Consider the following 27,174-nt stretch of genomic DNA (forward strand, 5'->3'; position numbering starts at 1 on the left):
TCGTTCCCCCATTGTCATTTGCACATTGTTTATTGTTTCTCTTGTTGAGCTGTGTGCCTTGTGCTATGACTTTTGATGCATCGTTGCTGGTTTTTAAAAGTCACAGAATATACAATTGTTTCACCCTAATGCCTTATAGGCTCTCATATGTAGCCTGACCTATGATAGTGCCTTTCCCTCGGTCACTCCCCTTCTCCCAGCCTTTAAATGTTAGCACTACCATCCATCTGTAGCTTGACGAAGGAGCGCAGCTGCCACGTCATTGCAGCCCGTACACTTATGAAACGCATCGCTTGCCAGTGACGTAATCTCTCCTCGCCTGCCCTCCATCTGCGCTTCAGGCCTCGCTTTGAGTTTCTTCACCGCGGCTGGCTTTACCATCCAGCGGTGTCCAGCATACACACCCATGCGCCCGGCAAGCAGGAAGAGACATCCTGACCGATCTTATGATTATTCCCACGATGAATACATTTTAACCTTAACCTTACTACATGCCTATTGATGACTACATAAATGTGAGTTGCTTGTACATAAGATTTTAATAAATTGATTTTCACATCTACACCCAAAGGCGCCTTTCCCCTTGTGCTCCATCTGAAAATCCAAACATTACATTTTATTCTTTTTGGGACAAAAGGGAAAAATGTTTAAGTGAATTATCTGCACATATTTCAATGCATGTTTTATACGCCAGAATTTCAGAAGTAAGGAGTGAGACTGGGTGGTTATTGTGTAAGGAATTACTGTTTGGCCACTGTTTGTGTATTCCAAATTTCACAACTGAGGAGCAGCATGAGGAATGAGTTTGTCCATTTTTAATGATGATGCTGTGCAATTCAACCAAAAAAACTGAATGCAGTATTTACTGTATCTCAAAACTGTAGGCCAAGACGAATGGAGGAGAATAGCAGAGAAGGATTGACCTTGGCCAAAAAATGTTTATTTTGTGCTACTGTCATGCAGCACAAAAATTAATGTTAAAAGTTAATTTTAGGTGTTAGTGGTGCTCGCTGTAACACTGTAACCACACTGGTAAAATACTATAGAACACAGGATGAACTCTGCTTTAACATACATTCACTGTATCTGCAACTATCACACAGCTGTTCCAAAAATGTTGGGTGTTGGTGTTGCCCAAACACCATAACCCCACAGATAAAATCCTTCAGAGCACAGGATTGGCCCTTTAAAAACTTAATTCACAGTATTTGCAACTGTGAAACAGCTACTAAAAATTTGTGGTTTCAAATTAAAATTGCCATTGCCAAGAACAAATCAGCCAGTCAACAGCGTCTTTGCTCTTTTGTCTGTCACAAAGTCCCTGCGCAGCGCTGAATGCATGGTCAGGGAAACCTAGCAGCTCAGTTCTATATTGGACAAACTCTGGGCAGTGGGTAGTCCTCGTGACCCAGTAGTTGAGGGGGTCATCCATTCAGAGGGTCTTCACATACGCACTTGCCCCAAAAAATTGGTGATGCAGCCACTGCCAATAGGAATTTTTAACCACTTCAGCTCTGTAAGGTTTTACCCCCTTCATGACCAGGCTATTTTTTGGTATTCGGCACTGCACTACTTTACCTGGCGATTGCAGAGTCATGCAAAGCTGTACCCAAATGAAATGTATATAATTTTTTTTTTAAACAAATAAATACATTTTGAAAAAAAAACATATATAATAAAATAAAAAAATCTAATTTCTTCATAAATTTAGGCCAAAATGTATCCTATAAACATATTTTTGGTTAAAAAAAATCCCATGAAGTGTATATTTATTGGTTTGTGTGAAAGTTATAGGGTCTACAAACTGATATATACTGGAATTTTTATTTATTTATTTTTATACTAGTAATGGCAGTGATCAGCAACTTATAGTGGGACGTAAAGCGGGACTGTGACACAAAATTACACTTTTGACACTTTGTGGGAAACAGTGAACAGTGCTAATAATATACACTGATGCTGTACTAATAACACTGGCTGGGAAGAGGTTGACATCTATGGGCAATCAACGGGTTACCTCTGTGCCTAACAGTGCTTGGTGCATTCACTGTGTGCTGGTTTTACTAAGGCATGTGCTTGTGTTTGTTCCCTGCCTTGTTGTTTACATTCACAGAGCTCTGTCCTCAGAGGCGTAACTAGAATCTTCAGGGCCCTGATGCAAGAAACCATGAAGGGCCCCCCTGACCCCTGGACAGGGCTCTTTTCTCCGAGCCCGATGGCGGAACACCAGGGCCCGGTCGCAAGTGGGTGGCTGCATGTAAAGGAATCGATTTCTCCCCCCCCCGCTTCTCCTCCTCTCCCTTCCACAGGCATTCAGGGGCTGCAGGAGGAAAATGGAGAGATAGGTTCCTCTATGTCGGTGTTTCTCAATCTTTTTCCAGTCAAGGCACCTTTGAAGTGGCTGCACTGCAACCACCCTGCAACTGTGTGCATTGCATGCAGTTGCAGCATAGTGATGATGCATTTAAGGGGTTAAAACAGGCGGTCAGGAGGCAACATATTCCCTCTTTACCGGCTGTCAAATGCCTCTGAAAAGCGATCTGAGCATGGATCACTTTTCAGAGGAACAGCATTATTTTTTGCTGGTACTATGAACTAGCAAAAAAAAAAAAAAATCGGTTCTAATGGGACACATATAGGGGGTCAGGATTAAAAGCGCATACATAAAATGTGCATATATACATGTAAACACACATACATACACACACACACACACACACACATATATATATATATATATATATATATATATGTGTGTGTGTGTATATATATATATATATATATATATATATATATATGTGTGTGTGTATATATATATATATATATATATATATGTATATATATATATATATATATATATATATATATGTATATGTATATATATATATATATATATATATGTATATGTATATATATATATATATATATATATATATATATATATGCACAAATGCACACACACATAAACCAGTGGCAGATGGTGCTCAAAATTGTTTGGGGGGCGCAAGCAAACTGAAAAATTCTTTTAAAAAAAATGCATCAATTGCAGCCTCACTGTGCTCATCAAACACAGCCACTGGGCACATCAATTGCCACCACTGTGCCCATCATATGCAGCCACTGTGCCCATCAAACGCAGTCACTGTGCCCATCAAACCGAGTCACTGTGCCTATCAAACGCAGCCACTGTGCCCATCAATTGCCACCCCTGTGCCCTCAAACGCAGTCACTGTGCCCATCAAACGCAGCCACTGTGCCCACCAATTGTCACCCCTGTGACCTCAAACGCAGTCACTGTGCCCATCAAACGCAGCTACTGTGCCCATCAATTGCCACCCCTGTGCCCTCAAACGCAGTCACTGTGCCCATCAAACGCAGCCACTGTGCCCACCAATTGTCACCTCTGTGCCCTCAAACGCAGTCACTGTGCCCATCAAACGCAGCCACTGTGCCCACCAATTGTCACCCCTGTGCCCTCAAACGCAGTCACTGTGCCCATCAAACGCAGCCACTGTGCCCATCAATTGCCACCACTGTGCCTATGAAACGCAGCCACTGTACCCATCAAACACAGCCACTGTGCCCTGAAACGCAGCCACTGTGTCATTAAATGCTGCCACTGTGACCCCCCTGCCCGCTCGCAGTCTGCCCGGCACTTACCCTGTCTCGGTGGGGCAGCGAGTGATGTCGACGAGCGCGGTCCTCCATGCGTCTCCTCCCATCCTCTCCTCTAGATAGGCATCCAATAGAGGCGCCTGTCGTTTCAGCCAATCAGGTGACAGGTAACAGACCCGAACACCTGATTGGTGGAGAGGCGGTTCAGTGTTAGGAAAGCGAATATTTATTAGCTTTTCTAACACACCTGGGTGGACTGTGAGCGCCAAGCATGGCACTCACAGTTCACCTATTTTGAAGCCTATTAGTGCTTTAAAAACACCCCCGCTGGTGTAATTCAGGTGCCGGCGTCCAAAAAGGGGCCAGGCGTCTGAATAGGGGGGGCAGTGGCGGCCATAGATAGATTCACGCTATGCATGAATCTGTCTATTTCTGATAGATGGGTGCCTGGAGAGAGGGGGCAGCACCCATGCGCCCCTATGGACGCACCGCCACTGATATAAACACATACCTACACACATATACATACATGCACACACACATGCACATATACATACATGCTCACACACACACACACATGCACATACACACACACATTCACATACACACACACATACATACATGCACATACATATAAACACACATACAGTAGATAAAAAACGGCAGACCTTTACCTTAGCTCTTTCTGCCGGGTACTGCACTGTAGGGGGAGACAAAGAGCACAGCACTGTGCTTTCACTTTGTACTCAATGTGACCAGCTCCCTGCACAGTGCCGAATACAGTTCGGCTTAGGATCGGGGAGCTTGTCTCCGCTCCTCCTATCAAAGTACTGTATACAGGGGGCCCTCAAGGGCCCCTGCAGCAAGGGGCCCGGTCGCCATGGCAACCTCAGCGACCCCTATAATTCTGCCACTGTCTGTCATGTCTTCCTCTCCGCAGATCAGCGAGTCCTGGTCGGCAATAATTGGCCAGGACCTGCTGATCGGCTTGCGCTGTGCCTAATCACAGCACAGCCGGGGCAATGGGCACGTGGAGTACTCCCTACCCAAAAGAGTTGATCACGTATTAGATACATGATTCAGCACAGGAGAGACGCTCTGCTGCCATACTCCTGCATGAGGCAGTCTGCAAGTGGTTAAAGGCTTCTCTCATGCAGCTACTCCCACCACTGCTCCAAATGTTACAGACAGGAGCCCTACAAACCTTGTCCCCCCCACAACACAACTTTTTCATGAGGCATTATCTTGCCAGCCTCCGGAAATGAGTGACATAGGTTTCTGTGTAGCATATCCTACACTTAGGTTGGACTTGATGGCCTTTTTTCAACCTCACCTACTATGTAACTATGTAACGTTTCATCCTCTGAGCGGGCAGGAGGAGCTCTGCACTTTTCCCAATGTAATGTGGATTCAGGAGGGTTTCCTGCCAGTATTGGTCTCTCACTTTAATGCCATGAATCCTTGGGTCCTTTTGCAGGCTTTAGAGCATGAGGAAGCCAATGCATCACTAATTAGTGGAGGAACATAAGTTCTTGTAGCCAATGGGGAAAAACATTGTCCTGAGCAACCTTCTTTAGCCTCAATGCTCCATTTGCAATGATAATGCTCCTCCTGTGCCTGCTGTGACTTCACCAGGTTGGAGTCTTGATAGAGAGAGCTCTGAGATGCAAGGAATTTGCAAGGAAGTCCTCCACTTTCCACTTGCTGCTCTGTCTAAAGTGCTTTTTCCATGATGCCACACAGTGTGTGCTCCAGCAGGAAGGTGGCCGTTACAGTGTCGCTGATGCATCTATTGTCACTGCTCACCATTCTTTTTGCCTTCCCAAATGGAGACAATACAGATCACGTGCCTGTGCGACTGTTATTGTGCCATACCCGCACAGGTACTTGTTGGCGGTCCTATGCTGCATGTGCAGTCACTGTTGCATGGCTAAAGTTGAGTTCCATTTGGTTTACAGGTCACTGATCAGGTATTTTGTGGGCAGATGGAATTCCTGCTGAATTTCACCCAGATAAACACTAGTAGGGTAGGACAACCTTAAATAGCTACAGATTCTTCTGGCCTGCTGCACTACTGTACCACTAGATTGAGGACATGTGCCAGGTAAGGCACATGTGTTGACTTTACCTGCTGAAGACCAGAATGTAGGAATGTAGGCACCATTGTCGTATGCTACTATTCCTGGAACAAGGTTAACCCCCTCTGGGCCTGCCCTACTGAGCTGAAATAAACTTTGCATTTGCCACTCATTTGTTTGCCTGAGCCATTGCAAAGTCTCGTGAATGCTTAAAGCGAAGTTCCAGTCGTTTTTGTGTTTATTAAAAGTCAGCAGCTACAAAACGTATCCCATGATTCAGCGATGCGACCGCCTGATCCCCCGGCTCGCTCTCTCGTCTCTCCCGGTGCCGGCATTGCAAGTGTGGGCACCCAGCTGTGACAGCTTGAGGCTTCACAGCCGGGTGTGCACTGCGCATGCGCAAGTCGCACTGCACCTCCTCAATGGCCGGGCAGTCTTCTGGGACCTGTGACGTGTCCCAGAAGATTTCAGGGAGGGAGGGGGAGAAGAGAACTTGCGTTCGACCGCCTAGGTGGCCCAAGCAGAAGTGGGAGCAGGTACCGCTCAAAACCTGCTCCCCCCCCCAAAATGACATGCCAAATGTGGCATGTAAGGGGGTAAGGAGTGCTTAAATAGGAACTTCCACTTTTGGTTGGAACTCCACTTTAAATGAGACTGATGGATCAGAGGATGATTCAGGGCAGAGGATATTGAAGAGGAGGACTAGGAGGAGATGGAGGGGACAGCTCTGGCACTGTCACAACCAGCTTTAAGCTGTGTGCCCTGTCCTGCATTCTTCTTGACTGCCAGCAGAGTCACCCAGTGGGCTATGAAACCCTGCCCATACTTGCTGAACCAGATGTCTGTGGTCACATGGCTCTTGATGCTTAACATGTGGTCCTTTCACATGATGGTGAAGGGCAGGGATGGTGTTTACATACAAAGAAATGGAGGCCAGGAGCATGCCACTGTGGTACAGCAAAGACCACAAATTCCCGAAAAGGGGCACCAGTTGGAAAAGCAGTGGAGTTGTAAAGTCAAAAATGTGGACGTGCTGGCATTTAGGCATTGGGCATGATAGTGACTGGTGGTGTATTTTTTTTGTTTTAGCAGCTGGGGCAGGGAAACTTGCCAGCTCAATGCTACAACTGGTAGGGTGTGGTCAACAGAGTAAAAGTAAGTTTGCAGCCTATGCTTGCCCCTACTCTGCACCTTCCAGTGGAACAGAGCTGCTGCTCTTTCCACTTTTTTGCGAGCTGCCCCTGAATGACATCTGTTTACAGCAGCTTCATCTGCTGTATAGGGCACTCAGGTATGGTCAGAGACTTTACCACCCTCCCCTCTCCCCATCACCAAAGCCAACTTAGCAGTATGTTGTGGCTGGGGGAACATCACTGCCAATTGGTTTTCCCTGCCTGGTGTCCCTTTCCTCTAAGCTCCCTTTACTCTCCTTCTCAACCCCAAAACAACCTAATTGCTGCATATCCTCTTGCCACTGTGCTCAAATAATTCAGCAGACACCTAGATGACTGTTGGTGGGGCAATGGCAGGAGCAGCTGTGCATGGGGAGGCAGAATAGGGTGCTTTGGTAGCTGCGATGGACTGTGAGCTAGTCTGCCTCTGGGTGCCCGAGCTGAAGGACAGTAAATTCTTACTGTAGTTAACCACCTCCTGTGTATGCTGTAACTGTATAGTAAGCACAGTGCCCCAAAAAAACACAAATGTGCTCTGTCTGCAGTTGATGCACCTTGATCACTGATTTGGCCTGTGAACACAGAGGCTTCTCACCCCCTGCACACAGCGACACACTGCACAGGAACTTCTGCTTCTCCCTGTAGGCCTGCCAAACATGATGCTGATAATGTGGGGCTTATTCCCTACTTTTATTTAAAGCTATTGGAAGATATAAATGAGGGGAAATAGTATTAGGTGCACTGTAAACTGTGGTGCTTAGGTGCACTGTAAACTGTGGTGTGTGGGTGCACTGTAATCTGTGATGCTTTGGCAGACCAAACAGCACCTCAATATGTGTCCCTCACTCTTGCTAAACTACCAACACACTGACAAAGGACTGCTGGGAAAGCAGCCTTTTATGGCGTGTGTGCTGCAGCTTAGGTAAATACCATCATTGGCCAAAGTCTTGCATCTGCGCAGAGTTCAGATTCAAGACTTTGCCCAATGATGGCTTTGGCAATTCATTATGGGACTTTCAGCAGAGCAATTCCTGTTGAACGTTCCAAAAGTTGTGCACACTCATTGGTTTCTAAGAGGCCATGAGACTAAACTGTCTCCTGACACCATAGACATCTATTGGGTTCTACTGAGCACTCATGCAACCGGGACCCAGACCCAGGATTTGGTGACAGTGCTATGGGTCTTCTCTAACCTCTAGCAATCTGCACACATATCAGCAGCTACCAGCACAGGTAGTCTCCTACTGCTAAAACCTTATTTGTGGCTCTCTTTTGTAGATCATGTAGGAGTTACAAAAAAGTTATTAGTGAGTCATGACAGGAGACTTCCTGTGCTAGGAGCTAATTTCTGGTATCTGCAAAGATAGCTGCAAATTAAAAGTGATCAGCAGTACTGTTACTAAATGCCAGGTCCAGTCTTTAGAATCTTTGGGTAGCATAAAGTCTTTAGGCTATATCAAAATGTCAACAATACTTTGCACATGTGCTGTAGTGGCAGGAAGGTAAAAACATTGTGTCGCTACTACATTTGCGCAGTAGCATCCACATTAAAAATGTAGATCAGTGCCATTCACAATAGCCATCCCAGCACATCTAGAGAGGTCCCTGCATAAGGTGAGTGTGTTGCAAATGGACATGGCCTTCTAATTGTGGCCCCAACTCACACCACATACCCAGGCTTCTGCTGCAGCTAACACAAGCACTGCAACCTAGAAGCCTGGGTATGTGGTGTGAGTTGGGGCCAAAATTAGAATATATATATATATTTCAGTTATATATATCTATACACACAGTATATAATTATATTTATTAAACAACTTTTGCATTTCTATCTATAGGATGAGCTGAAGAAGCTTTATGCACAATTGGAAGTCCACAAAACTAAGAAGATGACCTTAAACAACCCTCACCTGCAAAAGAAGCGCAGTTCACGTCGGGGACTTGGACGATCTATTATTAGGAGAATCACAGAGATCCCAGATTCAGTTTCAAAGCAATGTGGACGTGAAGAGCATGAGGGATCACCTGGCTCAGCTAGTGGGCAAAGGCGAAGGCTACAGGACAGTGGAAGCATTAAACTACGTGAGGAGTCTTTAAGACAGAGAGTTCTATCTTTACGCAAGTCACACAGCACTTATGACCACATGCAAGAATCCAAGGATACTGGAGCTACGTCCCCACGTCTGGAGAGCTCATCCCGAGATGCATCCTTGCGTGACTCTCTAATGAGGCGAAATCTTGCCAGGAATGTGTCACTACGCTCTTGTGGAGATTCTCTTCGTCAGGCCACCCTGGTCTGTAAATCTCTTAGTGCCCATAACCTGTTAGCAGATAAGAAACCGTTAGCTGTACCTGCTGGAACGCTACAGAAGTCACATAGCATGATAGGAAGCTCAAGAGGAAAGGGCCCACTAACAGACACTACTACAGAGAGGTCAAGGGAGGGGAGTCGTAACCTATTATTAGGAGGAAGTTTTGACAAAGCGGTAGTATGTCCTTGGGAGCTGCAAGAGCTCCCATTACCATCTGAAAACCAATCTCAAAAACATGTTAGTTATGCACCTGCAAAATGTAGTAGTCTAGATAGTTCTCATGCATCAGGAAAGCAACACGGTTCATGTGGAAGAAAAGGGGAAATAGGAGTAAAGCACCATAGTGTGGGCAGCAGTGATGAGCCCATAAGTCAAAATGAGGTACATCAGCGATCAGAGCAACCAAGGAATGAAAATTGGGGCTCACCGCCTCTCACGGGTAGTCATGTAACTATACAAAACACAGAGAACTTTGTGTCGAACGGGACAGGTTTGGACATGACAGGTACAACAATAAAGAAACCAGAGTCCATAGAATTCACAAGGTCACCATATAAAAGTACACTGAAAAGTTTGGTTCTAGCAGTCAGAGCATTTAAAGGAACAGCTGGGGGGAAAGAAAACAAGGAAACAAAATCTACTGTGGAGGAAACAGAGGATGCCAAAAAACAGCTGCTTGAAACAATTTGCCCTTGGGAGGTAGAAACTGAGATGATCGAGGACAAGAGACAAAAGCCTACTTCACTGAATTTAACAGATAATATGGCACCGATTTCTACATCTCAGTTAGAACAGCACACATTTAACATAAAGGAAAATGAAGATAAACAGTCCACTTCCAAAACTTACAAGCATACTTCTCCAGTCAGATTAGAGAAAATGAGTGACCTAAGGGAGGCAGTATGCCCTTGGGAGAGCATGGAGGGTATTAAAAATGTTCCTTTCAAGTCAAACAGTGTGGAGAGCAAAAGAAGTGAAATATGTCCATGGGAAAGCACAGACAGTGAAGGCCCAGGTGGTCCCTTAAGTCAGTCAGGGAGTTGCCTATCCTTTCAAAGTCCCCCAGCAGATGGAAAGAAGAGTGAAAATGATCATGTATGGGCAAGTGTGGATAAAAGAAAAGAGATTTGTCCATGGGAAACAGGTGAAGTAGAAGAAATGAAAATGAGAGGCCTGAGTGGACGTAACTTAACTATGAAACTTGAAGCACTAGGCAGACAGAGAGATGCAGTGTGCCCGTGGGAGAGTGAGGAGTCTGGAGGCTCTCCTGGCACTCTTAGCCAATCACAGAGCAAGATATTTGACACATGCCATATTCAGTCCAAAACTTCTGACAGCTTGGATTTGGAATCTCGAAGAGGCGAGATCTGTCCTTGGGAGAGTTTGGACTCTGAAGGAACTCCAGCCACCATGAGCCAGTCTCAGAGTCACAACTGGGAGCCTACTAAGGGGGCAGAAGAGACCACAACATTGGAGTCATCTAACCCAGCAAACTCGTCTGGGTGGCAGTTGTACAAATCACAAAGTAAGCAGGATTCCTTGTGCAGCTGGACAAGTGAAGATACTCGACCACTAACTAAAATCATAAGCAAGAGTGAGGGCGGTCTGTACACCTCAGAACCTACAATAAAGCATGATAATAGGCGTTGTCACCATTCTCTTGTTGAGAAAACCAAGAGGTGTGTGGACCAAAAGGAAAGTAGCACTGAACCAACACAGAATGCAAACAGACACAACATGGAGGCCTCGGGGGTTGAAAACTCAAACAAATTTGCAGAGCTGTGCCCATGGGAAGCGCAGACAGAACCTCTAGATATGCAAGATACCCAGGTCAAAACCGGCAAAATTTAAGTCTTTCGATGAGACCTTCAATAACATTGAGTGGAAGAGACAAACTGTTTAAATGGAGTGAAAGTTAATGACTGATAATGAAGAAGATATATTATCGCAGGCTTTTAAAGTTTACTTTAAATTCTCTTCACATTGACTTCACTCTTCCATGATTAAAACAAAAATCAATGGTAAATGAGATACTTTGATTCCAAATCTGATAAAAAAAGTACTCCCTTTCTATGCTGTCCCCATGGTTTACATATTGTGTATGAATGAATTAAATCTGTAATATTCAATATTCAATACTATTGCTTCCACACATATATAGGAAGTGTCCTAGGAAATGTCATTCATGTGAGCACTATTCCACAGCTACTTTATGGAGGTAGACCCCCCCCCAGCACACGTGATATGTTTCAAAGTCTCATTTCCATTAAAGTATCAGCCTTTCCAGCTACCCCCATCCCTTGTTGTACTTGTATTGTGGCTGTTGCACAAAAGCTGCAGCAGAACTTCAAATATCAACTGCATTAACTGTTTTTTCTCTGCAACAAAAATTAGTTTATGATGAAAATATGACCCATTCTGTGACTCTAAAGCTTACCATACACTATACAATTTGATTGAACAATCTACTTTGGATCTTCCATCAACTATGTACTTTAAGGGCCTGCCTGATTTGCTACAAATATAATGAGTTTTTCTTTATAATTATTCTCATACTACATAGTTTTAGTAAATCTAAAAGAGATTGCATAATCTGGTTGTATATTGGAGAGTGGATATCTACTCTCTGTTATACCCCACAATAGACTTTAATACCGCATAGCTCCCAACTGTCCATGATTTGGAGGGACTGACCCTAATTTGGAGCAATGTCCCTCTGTCCCTCATTCCTCCTCATTTGTCCCTCATTTTGGTCTGATCTATATAGATGTATATAAAATACGCTTTTTATCTATCACAAAGTGTTTCCCAGCGCTAAATCTTACATCTGATTTCTAAATTGCTGCATTTGTAAATTTCAAAAGCCAATATAAAGGAATAGTAGTGGTAAAAAAAGCACTTAAGGGTTTAACCAAACTTGTTTTTTTTTTTTTAATTCTCCTTTAAGGGGGCGTGACAAGGGGTGTGTCCTATGCCTGCATACTTTTGCTGATAGGTTGCTGTCATTCCCATTTCAAAAAGTTGGGAGGTATGATACCGTGTCCTCTTTTTTGCTGGTATTGAGCCTTTGGAACTTGATGGAGTTTTTTCTGCTTAACACAGCAGAGAGAGCACTGTGATTGGAGGAAAACCAGTCATGTGACCAGGCTCCCTTATTCATTGTAATGCACCTTAATGCATCCTACGCCCCCCAGCCCCCCCCCCCCGTTTTACTTACCTGAGCCCCGTAATTCTGTTGGCTGTGATGCGTTCTCCCTCTCTCCACGAGGTCCGGACTCTTGATTGGATAGATTAATAGCAGTGCATCCATTGGCTCCCACTGCTGTCAATCAAATCCAATGACGCGGGCACCTGGGGGGTGGGGCCGAGTCCAGCATTCGGCGGCTATGGACGCCAGAAGCTGGGCTCGGGAGCATGCCCGCAAGGTAATCCCCCGGGACAGAGCTTCTCCTAGGGGGTTATCTGATGTGAGGAGTAGCCGTGAGAGCCGCCGGGGAACCCCAGAAAAGTAGGTTCAGGGCCACTCTGTGCAAAACAAGCTGCACAGTGGAGGTAAGTATGATATGTTTGTTATTTAAAAAAAAAAAAAAACAAACCCCATTGTTAAAAGAAAAACTATGCATTTGTGAATCTCTGTAGGGGTATTCCCAGTTTATCAGCAAAGATGAGGAAATGCAGAGTGCCAATTATATAAGATTAATAATAGGAATTCAGTACACAGATTACTGTTACTGTGGTTGAAATCAAGCACTATTTCAATTTTTTATTTTGTTCTTTTAATTTTATTTTTAAAAATTCATATTTAGCTTGCAATCAAAAGATAAGTAAATATAGTAACCCTAAATATCTCATCTCATGAACATTTATCATCATGGCAATAATAGAAAGATTCTTTAACTGCATCGTTGTTTGTTTTGCACCTCAGAAAACCATACAAATTATTCCACAATGTTCCTTAAAGAGACACTGTCCCTTTGCTCATTCATATCATGGTGGCATTGTCTTTATAAACGGGGCTGCTTAAACCCACCAATACTCACCTTGCCATTGTTCTCTTGCCACTTCTTCTGTTGCAGCTGGCACTAAAACTCCTGATCTTGGCAGGTGTCGTTTGCTAGAGGAAGCAGTGACATTAATCCTTCTGTAATGTAATAGTGCTTGGGCATAGCCAATGACTGCTGACCTGGGCAATGTCACATAGGAGGAGGTCACATGCTCCCCCTTAGCCAGAAACACTGGATATGGTTATGAAATGTGATGAAAGGAGTGGCCCCTTTGGAAAGTCACACCTCCATGTGCATTGAGTGCTAGTCCACAGTTGGGATCTGTGGTTAATTCCTCTTACCCCTACATCACTACTGTTTCCTGAAGTGATATACCTGTAGTAGCCATCAGAGGAGACTACAAAGTGCAGCAGGCATGGCAGCATCTGACACTCCTGTAAGTGTCAATTGCTGAAAATTCTTCAGCAAAACCTAGAACAAATGAGTGTCCTAACTAATATGTAAAGCTTGTTTGTTAACACGGGCTTCAGCTTGTATAAGAGCAGTGTGAACAGCAAGCTTTTGCAGAGCTTTCATGAAGCTTTGCTGAAGCTTCTAAAGCAGCCTTTGGCTCTAGTTTGTAAATATTAAACACATATCCTAATTGGAGCGCTGATCACCAGCTTAAACAAGCTGCTAGCAGGCCTCAGCACTACTTAAAGTTTGTTGAAAGCCTGCTAAAGTGACATTCAGCACTTCCATTAAGATTTGTGTACAACGTTTCCAAACAGGAGCTGAAGTGTGCTTGAAAGGCTTAAAGACAGCTACTCGAAGCTTGCCAAAAGCTTGCAAATTCTTGCTAAAAGTTTATTAAAAGCTTACTGTTCACACTGCTCCTATACTAGCTGAAGACCATGTAAAACAGGCCTAAATGCAGGGCTGGATTTCAGTATAGGCCATATAGGCTGCGGCTTTAGGTGGCAAGGCTGCCACAGGTGGCACTTGACTGCCCAGGTCACTTTAAAATCTTGCTATCATTGACATGTGAATTTGAGCATTGTTAGGAAGAATGGACACTACTTCTGATAATGCCAAACACATTCTTGCTGCAGCTTACTCGCAGAGCTTTCTTGGCTCTCATTCTCAGGTTCAAGACCAGAAAAGGAACTACCGTTAACTGATTACAGCTTTTGAGTTTTATCAAGCTTGGATCTTCCAAGTGGTGGAGTTTAGTGGCACGACAGCCGGTCAAGTGATTAACTGTTTTTGTTTTTTGGGGTTTTTTTTTGTAGGGATGCCTTTATATTCTTTTTTTTAAACGAACCATGTAAAAAAGAGTCTAGAGCTCCAAGTGAAAGCTGGAAAGAAGACTACAGAATATTGATATTCAATGTTTCATATACATACCTAACTGAAAAATGAAAAACTTTTTTTTTAAATAAAACCTAATCATTAGGTTTAATATTTTTCTGCAGATGCAATCAGTACCATACAGGCATAACTTAAAACACGACAGAGACTCAGTCAGTCCTGTACTGACACAACCAGAAACAGGTCTGCAGACACCAGATGTACCACACTGACATGACCTAAAACATGTCCAGAGACACAATCAGTGCTTCACTGACAGAGGGACAGGGACTGCAGACACAATCTAAACCGTACTGACACAACCAGAAACATGTGTACACACACAATTCATACTGTACTGACATAACGAGAAGCATGTCCGCCAACACAATCCATACTGTACTGACACAACCAGAAACATGTCTACACACACAATCAGTACCTTACCACTACACTCAGAAGCTTGTCTGCAAACACAATTGGTACTGTACTGATGCAAACTAAAAATTTTGCTAGAGACTATAGAGTAGAATCTGGAGGGGTTTCATTTCATCATTTCTAAAATATTTTATCAATAATGATACTTCTAAAGGTAATTTACATCTACTGCACACAGTCACCCCCTCCTTTCTCAAACCCTCATTAATTCCACGGTTGCCTAGAGCAGTGGTTCTCAACCCTGTCCTCAGGTACCCCGAACAGGCCATGTTTGCAGGTTTTCTTTATCTTGCACAGGTGCTTTAAATCAGAATCAATGGCTTGGAATTTTGGACAGTTATTTTATCAAAGAGAAATTCCCAAAACATGGCCTGTTGGGGGTACTTGAGGACAGGGTTGAGAACCACTGGCCTGGAGAACCGAAGGGCATTTGATTTAAAATGAAGCAGGGCACTGGTGAAACTTCTACCTGCTTTGTAACTTCCCTCTACGTGACTGGGTACTTACTGCTTCCTGGACTTAGTTTCTACTCTAGTCTTCTTCCTTCCTTATCCACAAGAGCAGAGAAAGAATAAGGAGCTCACTAGCTGTGCCACTTCCAAGAAGTGTACAGGTAAAGTTGATGCAGGTTGGGACTTAAAGCAGTATTAAATCCAGTCCCAAAAATATAATCTATCGCAACTTAGCAATCATTAGATGTAGTGGCTGCATTTGTTTTCTTTTTTTAGGCTTTTCCCCCTCTGTTTTTATACGGTGATCTGGCCAGTAACGCACCTACTCTATTCTGTATTGGAGTGCCCCCTCTCTGGATGAAGGAGCACAGGGAGCACCTTTGGACAGCAGGATTGTCAGTCTGGTGGGAGGGGAGTGTTAGATGTACTAGAAGATTTGGCTATACTAACACATTGAAGACAAGCTCCAGTTAATACTTTACAAGCTTATCTTTTTGGATAAAGCTTTTAAATAAATAAATAAAAGCTGCCCATTGAAGGCACTCCTGTCAGTGGTAAATTATTTGTCACAATTTTCACAGTATTTAGTTCTGTGAACTGCTGCAGCTCAATGCTTATAAATCAGCTGAAGCTCAAAAGCTGTAATCAGATTGCTATAATCAAAGGGGTGAATAGCGCTGATCAGCAGACATAAATAGGACCCTCAGAGGCAAAGTAAACTTTTTATTATTGTTAAAAAAATAATAAAATGTTCACCAAGGCATACAGCAGTCAATTGATGGTCATGCAGAGATTTGGATTAAAAAACTGACAGTACTTTTTTAATCCAAGTCTCTGCATGACCATCAATTGACTGCTGTATGCCTTGGTGAACATTTTATTATTTTTTTAACAATAATAAAAAGTTTTTACTTTGCCTCTGAGGGTCCTATTTATCTCTGCTGATCAGCGCTGTTCACCTCTTTGATTATATCTTCTGTCCTCATTTGTCTATGAGTTTTGGACAGCAGCAGCCACAGCTACATTTAATTTTTCTTTTAGACTTTTCACTTGGCCTCTAAGCTGTGTGCCTGGATTTTTGTTTTTAGTAATCAGATGGCTGCAGTTCCTTATCTGGACCTAAAACTTGGAAGAGGAACCAAGAAAGCTCTGCCAGTGGGTTGCAACAAAAATGTAAGATTAGCAGCAGTGACTGCTCCCTATGTCAATGTGTCAAAGGATGGCCAGACCTTTACCAATGCCATGGCCGTGTGACCTAGCCTGAAAGCTGGCCCTGGATTTCATTAGGACACATGGTTATTCCAGATCTGCTATCAGAAGCAATACATAAATAAATAAAAGAAAAGAAAGTTGTGAAGTTTGGTAGTACAGAACTAGGCAGTAATTACAGCCTTCATATTTTTATACTGAGATATTTGCTTTAACACTTTAGACCAGGGGTATTGAAATTGTATATTTTGCAAATATTTGTGGGCCAAAAAGAAATCGGTGTTATGAATCAATGAATAATAAATGAATGAATACGTTTTACTTGTTTGTTCTTTTTTAATTCTCTTCTCTAGAGGGAATAGATTCAGTTCCTCTAAGCTCCAGCCGACGCGTTTCCCCATAAGAGGCAGCAGCTGGGACCGAAGGCTTAGCCAGTATTCAGCACCATGAAAATCACACCCAACCACTTTTTCTCAGCTGCGGGGGCCCAACTTATAATCCTGCCCCCAAGCCCACTGCTTTCAGAAAATGCCCCTGACCTGAGCTCATCATTGCGAATCCATTCCATATGCTTGTATGTGACATCACATACAAGCACGTGGGCTGGATGCGAGAGGTGGATCAGCAGGATGAGGTGCCAGGACAGGTAGATGTGTCTCATCTCTGCTTCCTTTCACCACTCTGCATATCACGCAAATCATAGATGAGAAGAGGGTACAGTGGTGGAGCAGATGAGCAGGAGGGTACAGCAGTGGGGAAAATGAGCAGGAGAGGTTCAGAGGTGGAACAGAAGAGCAGGAATGTACAGCAGTGGGGCAGATGTGCAGGAAGGTACAGTGGTGGAAGATATGAGAAGGGGGTTTAGCAGTGGCACAGAAGAGGAGGGGGGTTCAGTGTTGGGCCAGATGAGCAGGTAGGTTCAGTATTGGGGCAGAAAAGCAGGAGGGTAGAGCAGTGGGGCAGATGTAAAAGGAGGTGTATTGGTGGGACAGATGTGCAGGGGGTTACAATGGTGGGGCAGGAGAGCACAAGGAACAGTGGTGAGGCAGAAGAGCAGGGGGGTACAGAGGTGAGACAGATGTGCAGGAGGTGCATTGGTGGGGCAGATGAGAAAACGGGTTACAGTGATGCGGCAGATGAGCAGATGGGTTCCATATTAGGACAGATGAGAAGGCGATTCAGTGAGGCAGATGAGAAAAGGGTACATTGATGGGGCAGATGTGCAGGGGGGTTAAAGTGGTGGGACATAAGAGCAAGGGGTTACAGTGGTGGGGCAGATGTGCAGGAGGTACAGTGGTGGGAGGGATGAGAAGGGTGTTCAGCAGTGGGACAAAAGCAGGGGGCTACAGTGATGGGCAGATGAGCAGGGGGTTACAGTGGTGGGAAAGATGAGCAGTGGGTTCAGTGTTGGGGCAGAGGAGAAAGGAGGTACATTTGTGGAACAGATGAGCAGGTGGGGCATAGGAGCAGTGGGTACAGAGGTGGGGCAGACATGCAGAGGGGCGCAGAGGAGAAAGGAGGTACATCGGTGGAACACATGAGCAGGGGGTTACAGTGGTGGGGCAGAAGAGCAGAGGGAACAGAAGTGGGACAGATGTGCAGGAGGTACAGTCATGGGGCAGATGAGAAAGGGGGTTTTAGTGGTGGGGCAGATGAGCAGATAAGTTCAGTGTTAGGACAGATGAGAAGATAGTTCAGTGGTGGAGCAGATGTGCATGGAGGCACAGTGGTGGGGCAGATGAGAAAGGGGGAACATTGGTGGTCCAGATGTACAGGGGGTTACAGTGGTGGGGCAGATGAGCAGAGGGGTACAGAGGTGGGACAGATGTACAGGGTAGTACAGTGGTGGGGCAGATGTACAGGGAGTTACAGTGGTGGGGCAGATGTGCAGGGGGTTACAGTGGTGGGGCAGATGAACAGTGTGGTACATTGGTGGGGCAGATGAGAAAGGGGGTACATTGGTGGGGCAGGTGAGCAGGGTGGTACAGTGGTGGGGCAGATATACAGGGGGTTACAGTGGTGGGGCAGATGAGCAAGGGGTTACAGTGGTGGAGCACATGAGCAGGAGAGTACAGTGGTGGGGCAGATGAGCAGGGGGTACAGTGGTGAGGCAGATGTGCAGGGGGTTACAGTGGTTAGGCAGATTTGCAGGGGGTTACAGTGGTGGGGCAGATGTGCAGGGGATTACAGTGGTGGAGCAGATGAGCAGGGGGTTACAGTGGTGAAACAGATTTGCAGGGGGACAGTGATCTGAGGTGTGAAGTGCATGAATTGGGGCTCATCTGAGGTGTGGAGTTGCAGGAATTGGGGCTGATCTGAGACATGTAATAAATAGATGAATACAGCGCTGGCAACTAAACACACTAAAAATCAATGTGTATATAAATAGGTGCAGATAAACAATTAGTAGTAATTGAAAAACTGTTGCAGCTGCTGTATGAAAAGTGCTAAAACTTCACATATGATAAACGAATGAATGCGGCGCTAGCAACTAAATCACACTTGGATAATAAGTGTATATCTGTAGAAGGAAATAAATATATATAGAATGTGATAATATAAACAATCAAAAGAGAAAATTACAACTGCTGCATAAAGTGCTGGACTAGAACATGTGACATAAACAGCGCTATCAACTAGAATGATCTAGGAAGACATAGCGCCAGTGATAGCACAAAGTGACTGTGACTATTAAAAAAAAAAAAAAAATATATATATATATATATATATATATATATATATATATATATATATATATATATATATATATATATATTAAAGTGACATAAAAGACACAAATAGATGTATAGATTCCCTAGGAGAAATCCCCACTGGTCAGCGATGGCAGACTTTCAACCTTTCAGCCTATATGGAACACACTCAGTCACCTGGAATGTTGCAGTTTCTACAGGCAAATCGGATGAAAACTGGATCGTTTGCCAATAAGATGGGTACTGGAATGTTGCAGTTTCTACAGGCAAATCGGATGAGACCTGGATCGTTTGCCAATGAAATGGGTACTTGGGGATAAAGGACATCACATTCCACCCAAAAAGTAAAAGGAAGAAAACATGGTGAAGTACCATAGAGTAAATGGTCAGGCGCGCATAGCAGCGCTACTTACAAGACAAAAGCTGCAAACAGGCATTCAGAATACTTCCGCAATCGCCGCTCTGATGGCGTGCGTTCCACAGAAGGCAGGAAATAGCGTCACTGGTTAGGTCGTGAGCCGGATATTGCATCAACGCGTTTCACCCCTCCTCCAGGGCATCATCAAAGACATCAAAGACATAACATCCAGCCCACAGATGATCAAATTTATATGCAACGTCAAATAGACTCCTCCCAAGGAGAAAAAGGTGTCGGCCAATTAAGGCCAATGTTTGTAAGTCTCCCACTTCCTCCTGATTCATCATATCCTGTTGCAACTACAATAAACTTTATTAACAACACAACAAGAACACAACATTCTTGTCGTAAATACAATAAAACATTTAAAAACATATGAGTTAAAATAAAAAACATATATAAACTTATTTAACAGATTTAGATTAGGTCTCTAAAAAACGATAATTGAACAAAGAAAACAATATAGTGAGAAACAAAAATAAAATAAAATAAAAAAATGGAAAAAATGAAAAATAATAAATAAAAATATAACAAATTGGGAAAAAATATATAAAAATAAAAATGTGAAAAAAAAATAAATAAAAAGTAAAGAAAAATAAAATTAAAGAATATTAGTAAAAGAGAATGGATGAGTTACCAATTAGATAAAAAACAATTGAGATCTAACTCAATATTGAGGCCATGAGGGCTCAAAGTGCGGAGCCTATGGATCCATTGGGTCTCGTTATGGGAAATGGCTCTTTGGAGAGCCTCGCCAGTGTTCCTCAACCCTGTCAATTCTGCAGAACGTGAGCACACTTGGATCCCTATTATGAAACAGCCTGAAATAGTTGGAAAGACCATGATGTTTATAACCTTTCCTAAGCCTGTTGACATGTCCTCTAAGTCTAACCCCTAGCTGTCTAGTGGTCCTCCCTACATACTGCAGATTACATGGACAAGATAGAAGGTATGTGACATGTACTGCATGTAATAAACGTTTTGATCTCGAAAGATCTCCCTTTGGAGAAAGAACTAAAATGTGTAATTTTTCTCTTACGAAATCTGGAGGTCCTACACATCATACATCTACCACAACTGTAAAACCCAGTTCTATCCAGAAAAGTAAATAATTTCTTCGGGGGGTTCACAACATTATGTTCCAGTTGGAGCCTAAGCGTGGGTGGCTTGGTATAGATAAATTTAGGCTGAGTTGGTAGGATCTTCTTCAGATCGCTATGTTCCAATAGTAACGGCCAATGTTCTTTAATGATTTTCTCAAAATCTCGATACTGCCGATTAAAGCCAGTCATAAATGCTACACCATAATTGTGTTCTTTTGATGCTTTCGGTTTGAACAAATCACTCCTATCCATCTCACTGATAATTTCCTTGGTCCGTTTAAGATCTTCCAGATTGTATCCCTTGGTATGAAATCGTTCCAGGATCACATTGGCTTGGGAATTGTAATCATCTTTTTTGCTGCAATTTCTTCTGATCCTAAGCATTAGGCTTTTAGGGATACCCCCCAGCCATCTAGGGTGGTGGCAACTTTTTAACGGAATATAACCATTCCTGTCAACATCTTTAAAAAAGGTGCGTGCATACAATTTGTCGCCTTCCTTGAATAGTGTCAGATCCAGGAAATTGATTTCCTGATGGCTGAAACTCTCAGAAAAAGAGATACCAAATAGATTGGTACCAATTTTGGTTAGAAATCTAAGAAAAGAATCCAGTGATCCTGCCCAAATAATCAAAATATTGTCTATATAACTTTTATAGAGTCTAAGTTCTGGTATGTTGGTTTGATAGATGGCTTCATTCTCCCAAAAACTCATAAAAAGGTTGGCCACTGATGGTGCATACTTGGCCCCCATAGCAACACCTTTTATTTGCCTGTAATATTCTTTTTCATGCCAGAAGAAATTATGGCTCATCGCCAAATCAAGAGCCTTCAGAAGGAATTCTTTCTGTTTGGATTTCATGTTAGTACTCCCCAATGCACATTTAACAGCTTGAAGAGCATGCTGCTGCTGGATATTCGTATATAAGGAGTTAACATCAGTACTTGGTAGTATACAGTCATCATCTACTGTCATTGAGCTAATTAATTCAATTAGATCTTTGCTATCTTTGAGATAGGCAGGACATTTTTTGGTGAGTGGTTGCAGAAAATAATCTAAATATTCTCCAAGCCTAGAGAACAAAGATTCAATTTCACTGACAATAGGTCGGCCCGGGGGTTTAGAAGGATTTTTATGTATTTTTGGTAGCTGATAGATCACGGGTACTTGTGGTGCGTCAGGGATGAGATATCTTGCTTCCTTCTTCTTCAAAATCCCATCAACCATTGCTGTTTTTATTAGACTTTAACTTGGCTTTGAATTTCTTGGTGGGATTACCTTTTAGTTTTTCATATGTCTCCTGGTCGCTAACCAGTCTGTTCATCTCTTCTAGATAGTCAGTTTTATTGAGTATCACTACCCCCCCCCCCCCTTATCAGCTGATCTGATGACCACATTCTTATTCTTCTCCAGTAACTCCAAACCTTTCTCTAAATCTCTCTTGCGTCTCTTCGGTTGTATAGCAAGTCTATCCAGATCTTGCTCGACCAATGATTTAAAAACCTCAACAAAATGATTGTTGCCAATCTTGGGGTTAAAAATGGAATTGCTTTTTAAGGATGTATGTAGATACTCCTCTGCAGGAGGATTTGCTGAAGGGTTATTTTTAGAATAAAACTTTTTAATATTAATTTTCCTGATAAATTTCTGGAAATCGATAAAAACATCAAATTTATTCAAATTCCTATCCAAAGAAAACTTGAAACCTAAATCTAAAATCTTTAATTCATCTTGCGAAAAAATGGCATCACTGAGATTAAAAATTCCTTCCATTAAGTTTCTCTTTTTCGTTTTCCTCTTCCCTCCTCTGCAGCCTCATGTTCTTCTTTTCTTTCTCCATCTCCACCCAATTGGGATGTCGTGGGGTACCTTGGTCACCATTCCTCTGGTGGATTCTGATCCTTCCCCCGTCCTCTCCCCCTCGTCATGGGGGGTCCCCCTGAGCCTCTTCTCTGAAAATCCCCTCTTTGGTTGTTGGGGTACCAGCCACGACCCCTATTGGGTGTGGGATGATAACTGGGGTAATTGGAAAGCCAAGACTGTCCACCATAACCACCTCCTCTGTGATCATAACCTCTTTGGTTGTAAGATCCTCTGTTGGATGGATAAGGATGCTCATAACTTAGAGGTTCAAACCGATTATAGGTGGGCACACCATATGCGGGTGCTGGTGGATCATAATGCCCACTACCCTGATGGTTACCTCTTTCAAAATCTTTGTATGAACCATCATATTTATGAACCGGGGTTTTAATGGTGTCCAAAACATGTTCAGGTTCCAAATTGGAGGAACCAGACATGGTGCTGGATTCTTCCACAACTTCCTGTCATTTATAGACTTATTGGACTGGAGGAGGGGTGAAACGCATCAACGCAATATTCGGCTCACAACCTAACCAGTGACGCTATTTCCTGCCTTCTGTGGAACGTACGCCATCAGAGCGGCGATTGCGGAAGTATTCTGAATGCCTGTTTGCAGCTTTTGTCTTGTAAGTAGCGCTGCTATGCCTGACCATTTACTCTACGGTACTTCACCATGTTTTCTTCCTTTTACTTTTTGGGTGGAATGTGATGTCCTTTATCCCCAAGTACCCATCTCATTGGCAAACGATCCAGTTCCCATCCGATTTGCCTGTAGAAACTGCAACATTCCAGGTGACTGAGTGTGTTCCATATAGGCTGAAAGGTTGAAAGTCTGCCATCGCTGACCAGTGGGGATTTCTCCTAGGGAATCTATACATCTATTTGAGTCTTTTATGTCACTTTAATATATATATATATTTTTTTTTAATAGTCACGGCCACTTTGTGCTATTACTGGTGCTATGTCTTCCTATATCATTCTAGTTGATAGCGCTGTTTATGTCACATGTTCTAGTCCAGCACTTTATGCAGCAGTTGTAATTTTCTCTTTTGATTGTTTATATTATCACATTCTATATATATTTATTTCCTTCTACAGATATACACTTATTATCCAAGTGTGATTTAGTTGCTAGCGCCGCATTCATTCGTTTATCATGATCTGAGACATGAGAGTGCAGGATGTTCATTTTTCACTACAAAAGTAGTTTACAGCATTTACTTTATAAAAAAGCCTTTTCGTGATTGAGAGTGTGAATTTTACATTTTTTTGTTATAAAATCGGCACACGCTCAATTTCTTTGAAAACATTTTTCGGCACACTGTACTCAAAAGGTTGCCTACCCCTGATCTAAGGACTGGGTAGCTACAATATATTACATTTTTGTTCATGGGTTTAGATTCACTTTAGTAACATAGATACATTGTATAATATTTTATAGTATTATTTTAAAAAGATAACTACTGAAAGCCTTGATTTTTTAATTAAACATGCAGTCACGTGTCCAGGAATTCCTTCTTCTGTTCTGTAGTGCAAAGGGGTTCTTTTCACAGTGCTCATGTTGCTTCTCTGTGACATATACACTGTACATTGGCTGTTATAAGTTTCCTCTGGAACATGTTTTACCCCAATGGGCAGTAATTGTACAGACCTCCACGCCTGAGGTGAAATGCATCAGAAGGGGTGGTTCCTGGACAGGGAACAGCTGCTTGCTGTTTGTGGCTAAAAAAAAGTTGTATCTAGAGGTTGCGTCATAGGTGTGCAGCCCCCGAATCATTGCAATTCTTCCAATTGTTAGTCATAGACATTAAATATATTTTCATAAAATATCTTCAAGGCTGCTTTAGAGCTTTGGTTAATGATAAAACACACTTTAAACCACAAAGTATGGTGATGCACAATGCGTGGTGCATTGCACTACCATGCATTTTTTGAATGGCACCTCAAATGTACCTTGCCAGCACACCACACCATCGAATTCACCATGTCAACCATCTGTAGGTTGTACTGCACTGCACTGGAAGGATAATGTGTATGTCTGTTTTCTTGCATTCTGGTAAGTTAGCAGCCTATTCAAAATGAATGAGCTGTCTTACCAATGTTTATGTTAACAGGCAAAGTATCATGCAGTAGCGCACTGCAAATATTTGAATCTGGTCTAACAGGAAAAAATACGAACTACTGCATGCATTTTTTACAAAATTTTATTTAACACTTATTAATACAAGGGCTGTACCAAATGTAAGGCAAATGTGGGCAGGATTATTTTTATTAACTTACATCTTTCACATTTCACAGGTTGGTAGAATATTTCTTCCTCTGTAGTAACTCTTGGTAATATTTTTAATTGCGGGTAAAAAATGGATTCCAAGCAGAAGCAATGTGCTTTCATTGTCTTGTCATTGTTGACTCTTGTCAATTGTGTCATCTCTGTAAACATTCTGTAGCCTTCTGTGGATGTCGGACAGCCTGCACCCCTTTTTCGTCAAGAACTCTATGGCGGCATATTGCATCTGCTTGAATTCTGTTATTTACCTGCAATGAATAGGAAGAAGAGGAAGAGTTACTCTACCAGCATTTGAAACAGCCTATGTAAATTAATTGAAAAAAGGTATGCCCGCTTTTGTATGGATAAAAAAGATTTCCAAGTTAGCAAAATCAGACTGTATTTTCTTGAAATAGATAAATAACTAATAACAAAGTCTTGGAAAAATTCTCAAAATCAATCCAGGCTTAAATTTAGGGTTGCCTTTAAAAAGGTTTAAACCTCCCTTTACACTTTGTACCTATAGGTAAGCCTAGAATAAGGCTTACCTATAGGTACTGTAAATATCTCCTAAACGTGCTAAATGTCATGATGATGCGCATGCGCTCTGAAGAAAAGGGTACCTTTGCCGTTTCTTCAATAGCAAGTTCCGTCACACAGCTCCGGCCAGTCACAGAACTGGAGTTCGTGGCCCTGGAAGGAAGAGGTGCAAATATGGATGCGGCCTGCAGTGGGGATGGTGCGGGCTTTGTTTGCAGGTAAGTGTCACATGATGTGCTAGTATGCGATGCATATCTCCAAAATAGACTGGTCTCTAATTTCTGTGTGGACTCACTTTCTTTTTTTTTATGTTGTAAAGCAGCTAGTGCTATTAAAATATCTACTGCCCAACAGCAAAGCAAACAAGTGTTTAACTAAAGAAGAAATTGTGAACCAGAAAACATCCATTAATTTGTGCCCCACTATAGTACATATCAATGTGGGTTTTTTTTTTGTTCTTAAAGTGATTGTAAAGGCAGAAGGTACCTTCAGTGTGCATCAGCCCCCCTCAGCCCCCCTAATGCTTACCTGAGCCCCATCTCTATGCAGCAATATGCAGGACGCCTCAGCCGTCATGGTTGGTCGAGACACAGCAGCGGCGCCATTGGCTCCAGCTGCTATCAATTAAAGTCAGTCAGCCAATCAGGAGAGAGAGGGGCGGGGCCTTCCATGTCTGAATGGACACACGGAGCTGCAGCTCAGTTCGGGTACCCACAAAGCAACCTGCTAGCTGTGGGGGCACTCGACAGGAGGGAGGGGACAGGAGCACTGAAGAGGGACCCGAGAAGAGGAGGATCGAGGCTGCTCTGTGCAAAACCACTGCACAGGGCAGGCAACTATAACATGTTTGATATTTTTAAAGAAAAAATGAGACTTTACAATCACTTTAACCTTTTCCAGCTCTAGATTAATCTTTTTGCTTCATGTCCTCAAATTATGAGGTGAATCTGCATTACTGTGGTTTTTAAAAGGCTGTCCCATTTAAAGGCAACATATGTCCCTACTACTGTTTTAGTATTTTTGCACTTGAATTAATCAAATGAGGGTATTTTAAAGTCAAAGTGGAGGCAAAATAAAGAAAAAATGAAAAATTAGAACAAGGGACATAATTTCACTCAGTAGGATGTGTCCCTTGTGCTGATGCCTTTTAGGTAAAATCCTCCTCCTATAAGGCCCCGTTCACACCTGAGCGAAGCTGAAGCTCTAAAAACGCCCAGCAAGCCAAATTCCATTAATTTCAATGGCCCCTGTTCACATATGAGCGTTCTGTCACCTGAAGCAAAACGCCTGTTGCTCAAAAACGTACACTTTTTGGCAGAAAACGGGTGTTTTTGTTCCCATAGAAATTAATGGAAATGCCAGAAAAGTGTTTTATGAGTGTTTTGTTGCGTGATTATCAGACAAACAGGTGCTCTCCACCTCTTGTTACACCCCTTGTTAAACCACATGCTCATCAAGATGGAGGACAGCAGTCTCCTTTTGGAAGCTGAAAGCTTCATAACTTTGGTGCGGACACATCCTTGCGTATATAATCCAAAGGATCCACATTACAAGAACCGTGGCCGGAAGACCGGAGCCTGGAAGGAAATCACAGCCAAAGTCATTGCAGGGTGCTCCAGTTTGGATAAAACCCAGAAGCACGAGAAAGGTAAGTTTGCTATGTT

The 27,174-nt window shown here is 43.0% G+C and overlaps 1 protein-coding gene across 1 annotated transcript in view; it reads left to right on the forward strand.

Annotated features, from left to right (window-relative positions):
• The window catches only part of GPR179 (G protein-coupled receptor 179), a 585,836-nt gene extending 574,523 nt beyond the window's left edge, over positions 1–11,313 (forward strand). The window contains exon 11 of the mRNA XM_073608265.1: positions 8,704–11,313. Within this exon, the coding sequence (XP_073464366.1) occupies positions 8,704–11,028 (2,325 nt within the window). The 3' untranslated portion in view covers positions 11,029–11,313. The remainder of the gene's footprint in view (positions 1–8,703) is intronic.
• The last annotated feature ends 15,861 nt before the right edge of the window (positions 11,314–27,174 follow it).

Source organism: Aquarana catesbeiana, linkage group LG12 (genome assembly GCF_042186555.1).
Source record: "Aquarana catesbeiana isolate 2022-GZ linkage group LG12, ASM4218655v1, whole genome shotgun sequence".
In the NCBI taxonomy this organism is placed as follows: Eukaryota; Metazoa; Chordata; class Amphibia; order Anura; family Ranidae; genus Aquarana; species Aquarana catesbeiana.